The 6,000-nt window shown below is 31.9% G+C and overlaps 2 protein-coding genes across 2 annotated transcripts in view; one reads left to right on the top strand and one right to left on the bottom strand.

The window, feature by feature from the left end:
* The window catches only part of LOC118740206 (rho-related BTB domain-containing protein 1-like), a 6,594-nt gene extending 6,076 nt beyond the window's left edge, over window positions 1-518 (top strand). Inside the window, exon 4 of the mRNA XM_036471704.1 lies at window positions 505-518. Within this exon, the coding sequence (XP_036327597.1) occupies window positions 505-518 (14 nt within the window). The remainder of the gene's footprint in view (window positions 1-504) is intronic.
* The window catches only part of LOC118739487 (rho-related BTB domain-containing protein 1-like), a gene marked incomplete in the record, with an annotated part of 56,194 nt that overhangs the window by 24,928 nt on the left and 25,266 nt on the right, over window positions 1-6,000 (bottom strand).

Below are 6,000 nucleotides of genomic sequence, written 5' to 3'. Positions count from 1 at the left end.
ACATATTTAAATTATAGTGTATTTTATTTTATAGCTTTTATTTATTTATTCTTTGTTTTTTTTTCGCCTTATGTAGTTGTGTTTTATTAAAATTTTTGCTTGTATTTCCTTTTAATTTTAACTTTGTTTTTGCTTATCCCCCACTCTCGCAAATTTATTGTTGTTTGAAATACATATGGTGGTAAGTTTATTTGCTTTTTCGTTATTTTTGTTGTTGTCAATTCATTCATTTCTTATTCATATATAAATAGGCTCGGTATGTATGTACATAGGTACATATGTATGTATGTATAATTATTCACGTGCCGCACTCAGTTCGACATCATAGGCTGCAGGAGATGATGGCGGGGTGGAAGGGGGGTGTGTGCGAGTGTCACGCTAAAATGTTGTGCTCAGTATAGCAAAACATTGTCGTGTATCGAATTGCGTGCGCAAATTATTCCTGCTCGTTTTCTTTAGTTTTTTATTCCTATTGCCCTTTTCCGTGTTTTTTGCAATATTCAGGCATTATGGGTTGATTATTTTCTTTGGCTTTTTATTGTTGTTATTGTGTAAATTGTTTTATTTATTCAACTAGTATTACTGTTTTTGTGTAAGCTAGTTTTTCCGCTGATTTGCTGTTTTTTTTTTGTATGCCTAGCAAATTCGTTTCGCTTGAAGAAATGCCTCTCAGATGTCGTGGATAAATATTTCTGTGATTTAATTACAGAAAATTGGGTTACTCAATTTGACGGTCAAGGTCATTTGGTTGGGCTTTTCGTATGCTAGCTGTGTTGGTTTCGCATGAACAGCCAGTGAAGGGATGTTGTTATATATTAAACAACATATGTACATGCATATGTATGTACATTAGGGTGGTCCAAAAACAGTAAAGTCGGAATTGTAATGTTCTCACCCCCTAGGATTGTTCTATAACGAAAAAAGTAAACCCTTATTATTTTTTTTTTTTTGAAATCAAAAAATATTTAGAAGTCGCTCAAAGGGCTCAAAGTTTTCCATGTATGTATTCTACTTGGAAAATAAGCACATACGTATTATTTTATTTGTCGATATCATCAAAATTGCATGTTTCATGCACTTTTGAAAAACGACTCGTCAAATTTCCATTCTCAAAAATCAAAAATTTTTTGTTATGGAAAATGCGTTTTTTTTTCAATACCTTTATTTTGATATACCTTTATTTTATTATATATAGCATTTAGGCTATTTTTGTTTTTTTTAAAGTTTTAAGAGAAATTAAAAAAAAATTCAATCCAATCAAGTTAGCTCAACAAATAGGGGTAAGCTTATAATAATTCTCATTGAGCTGAAATTCGTACGAATGTTAGGCATTCCATAAAAAATTTAATGTTAAAAGGTCCCATCGATTCCATATCCGCAAAAAAAATATTCCAGATTAAAGGTCACATAAATTGGTTTTTTGCATTTTTCAGCCAAACTGTAAGGTCTATCACAAAAATAGGTGTCGCAAAAATGTAGATAATGCAATTATCTATAAAAACTGTCATAACACCTAGGAATTATCGCTTCGGAGATATAGCCATTCAAAAAGCTGTGTTCTCCATAACATGCTATTGCCTGCCGAGGGGCGGGATCGAACCCAGGACCTGCGGAGTGGTACCGCGCACTGCTAACCACTACACCACAGCGGCCTAGCCTAATCTTTAATTCCAAAAATGGCTTGATTTAGTTTCGTATCCAGCTTTAAGTAGATGGTTCAAAACTGTGTTTGGATAAATGTTCCTTACCGATGTCATGAGATATACAAATTGCGGACTTATCTTGATTTTTTTTTTTTTGATTTTTGAAGGTTTTTCATACATTTTCAAAAGAATGGCAGGCCAAGGCGATATTCATCTTCAATATGAAATTTGTTTTTGGAGAAATATCTTGGCTTTATTCTCGACAGTAAGCTTTCCTGGAAGCCGAACATTGAGGGAATGGTAATGAAGGCGTTGGTAGCCTTATATATGTAGTTGCACAGGGGGCCATTGAGTAGTGCTAGGATCTCCTACCTAGGGTTCTAAGATATCATAATTAACACCAATTTTATTGTATGGCATCCTTGTGTGGAGGAGCGCACTGGACAGGGCAACCAGTGTTAAGCAGCTGAATAGAGTACAAAGGCGTATCTTAAATGGAATCAGTGGGGCACTTACTCTTGTTTGACTAAGCGGCTTAGCACTTAAAGCTTTGAGCCCGCTGTTATAGGAAATAGCAGACAGCAGCAGTAGTGAGAGAGATTATCAAGTAGCATTGGTCAAATTCTTGATACGTTTAGTAACGTTTAATATTTAACGCAAATTTAACGATGTACATATATATAACATTTGGACAATTAGAAAGGTTTAAGAAAAAAGTGTAATTAACACAACGTATTTATACCTTCCATAAGCTCCTTTCGATAGATTGACCATGAACTTTTAAATTTTCAAACATGTTTTTATACTGAAAGCAGCTCTTGCACGTGTAACCCCATTAAAACCAAACAAAAATATAATAGTAATAAATGCCCTGCCTGGACGCATATCAACTTTGTCATTTCAGTTTACTTACTTTAGAGCAAAATAATATGGACATATTGCCTTATTTTGTATTTTGTGCGTTTCTTTTCGCAAATTCCACACATAGGTGCAATGTTGTTTCTGTTCTACAATGTCAACCTCATTTAAAATTAACTATGAATTTACTGCAATATTCATAAAGTGCATTATTTATGCGCATTGTGGACGCTTTTAATGGTCAACTGGCGAAAGAGCCATATAATAAATGGCTGTCATTGGGCTTTTATGCCATACTCAATTGTTGTAACTTATTGACCGTAGTCTGTTTTTTTTTTTGTTTTGTTTTGTGTACGCTGCGTCTAGTTAGTGGAAGTGGATCAGCGTTTCTTTTGATTCCACACAAAACGATATTACAGTGTAAAAATCCATTGCTGTCTGGCATTCGCATACGATTTTATTTAATTGATAATAATCAATTTTTATACTTTTTTGCACGCAATTAAAAAATACATTTTTGCTTTTGTTTGTTAAAAGTTAATTAAAAAGTGCAGCGAACTCGAAATCGTGCGATAAGTGTGATTTCTGAATACTGAAACATTTCAGACAAGGGGACAACAGATTTCTTTAGTGAAGCGCTGGCATACGGAAGTAGTGTTTGGCACCTCGATTACCTAAATTTTGTCGAGGAAAACCTGTACTTCCAATTTACAATTTATGTCACCTATTTTAGCCACATACTTGTGATTGAGAACACGAAAATATAAATATTTATTTACAAGGCTTCTAAATTTCATACCGCTATCTATTGTAATTTAGAAGAAATTAATTTTTCCATAATTTAAAGTAATAGTATCGCTGCACAGTGCCGCTTCACGGAAATAAATATCAAAAATACATTGCTTGAAATAAAATGTCGGTTTGAAGCTTTTTATTTCCATATATATAGAGGGTTGCCACCTGTGTGTAGAGTCAAATTTAGTTAAACTAAAATAATAATTGTGTCAAACCAAAGGCTTACGACATCGTATTTTTTCTCAATCAGTGATTTGTTCTGATCACATTCCTTTTAAATTACTGCACTCTTAAATTAACCCGGGAATGTTTTTACTCTTCACTTGGTAAATATGTCCAATTTTTTTCGTGTCTGATATCCATATTGATATACATATTTCAGTTACTTTATTACCTTAATTAAACGGAATTTAATTTTTTTTAAACATGTGGCAACATTTCTACGTATCGTTTAGAAGTAAAGCATATTCAAAACCATTTCAAATGATACCCACATTAAAATATCTAATACATTCAACTTCTTAAATAATTTTAATAAAATTCAAATTGCACATCTACAGGCCAAACCCTGTCATTTGACATCTCTCTTTTTAAAAAAGAGCGAACTTCATGGACATACCTATGTAGTAAATGCAACAAGAACCCAAATTTTCAACCTCAAACTGCATTTACAGTGAAAGTATGAAAGTTATCAAAAAACCAATTGCATTTTCGGACTCAGCGCTCTCAAGCTTCGTTCACAATCCTATTTTTGCCCACATTTTATAATGGAAGCGAGGCACTGTGTGATAATGCAATTCGACATTTTTTTTCATTCACTTTATAATTTTGCTTTTCACCTCGATAAAAGTTGAAAATCCTGATAAAAGAGTTTTATTTATATCGTAATGAACTATATTTTAAGGGAAAATTAACGACAATTTTTAGCATAAAATATTGTAAAAATATCATTTGCCGACTCTTTTCATCTTTGTATATATGCGTACTTATTTTTGTTGTCAGAATAATTATTCTGTTCCTTGTCAGTTATTATTTACAATATTTATTTAAAACATTATCACAGCAATGTAATAACAATGGAAACAGGTAAAAAGCAGGCTGTTTGTGATAAAAGTACAAGTAAGTATGTACATTAGGCATATAACTTTTTTCTAAAATTAAATATATGTATGTATGTACCTATGAGGAGAGGATGAGGAATGATTAAAAAACAACAAAATAATATTTTTCTCAAAATATGCTGCAAAACGTTGCCGCAGTGTACTCCGGGAAATAAAAAAAAAAAACACAGTACTAAACAATCTATACATACATATGTACATATGTGGCGTTATTTGCGAAATCCATCACCCCCGTGTATAAAAATTGGCTCGACGTAGAGAGTTCTATGAGGTCTCATTTTGAAGCTATACTATTGTACTAACAGTTAATAAGCTTTACAATACTAAAAAAATATAAAAAAAATAAGAGGGATTTTTATTCTTTGAGGTTGCTGATTAGGAATCTGAAATTAGTTTTAAAAAACTCAAAATGGCGATAAAAAAAATTCAAATTGATAATTTTAGGATCCGTATTAGAGCTCGGAAAAGTTTAAATTGAACGTACTAAGTGCATGGCGTATGAGTTACTCAGACGCCACGCACAACAACAAAAAAATGTTTGAAACCAACATTTGATCGCAGTCATAATTCGGTTGATATGAAATTTTCCATATAAATATTTGTATTCGTGTTTTTCTCCAGTACATACGTACATCGTTTTTTTGGAGCTTAAGTACCAAAATTTTGCCGAAAACGTTTTCCTCTCCTTATAGCTATGTATGTATGTATATTGATTTTAGAAAAAAGTCATATGCCTAATGTAAATGCTACATACTCGTATGCAGTTACATACATACAATGTATAAGTTTTTTATTTGTAATGTTTATTGTTGTATAAATATTTACTAAAACAACATTCGAAATTGCGTATGAGCAACGCAATAAACTGACTGCTAGAATGACTACATCAATGAACTACTGCGTTGAAAATTTCAAAATTAGAATCAGGATTCTCGGGGTAGAGAAAGGAAGCGTATCTAAACATTTTTTACTGAGTGCACTTTACACATTTACTTTTTGATTAGCATATTTTTTAGTATTAATTCATAGATAAAGTATAATATTTGCACCTTTTTTGTATGCCTATAAAAAGCTGCATGGCACATATGTATATGTATAGATACTCGTAGTCAACAATTTTATGCATCGGGGGGTTGTAATGACGCATTTGGTTTTAAAATATATCCAGATGCACCACTATGTACATATACTTTGTATGCATATGTAAGTATGTAGCTGTATTTTATAGAATGCTTAGATATATCTCGTGACAAATGCTGTGTATCATATTCATGTATGTATGTATGTTTGTATGCATGTGCAAGCGTTTATAAATCCACTTACATAAGTATCTATCTATTTATAAGTCTTATGGATATAGCTTGGCATAAAGTTCAGCTTCATTATTTATTTATAAGCCGCTTTTCAAAGCTATTTAATTTCATTGAACAAATTGAATCCTAATTAGAATTTTAATTAGGATTATTCAATATTGTAAATTATTCAATAAGCTTGCAAAGTTGCCAGCGGCAGTCTCAAACAAGTTTAATTTCATATTGGTATTTAATTTGAAATTTATTTGCATTGAATTTACAATGCCGTGC

Source organism: Rhagoletis pomonella, unplaced genomic scaffold, assembly GCF_013731165.1.
Source record: "Rhagoletis pomonella isolate Grant_MI unplaced genomic scaffold, Rhpom_1.0 Rhpom_scaffold_00005, whole genome shotgun sequence".
NCBI lineage: Eukaryota > Metazoa > Arthropoda > Insecta > Diptera > Tephritidae > Rhagoletis > Rhagoletis pomonella.
Note: the sequence above shows the minus strand (reverse complement) of the source record. Positions and strands in the feature narration are given on the sequence as shown.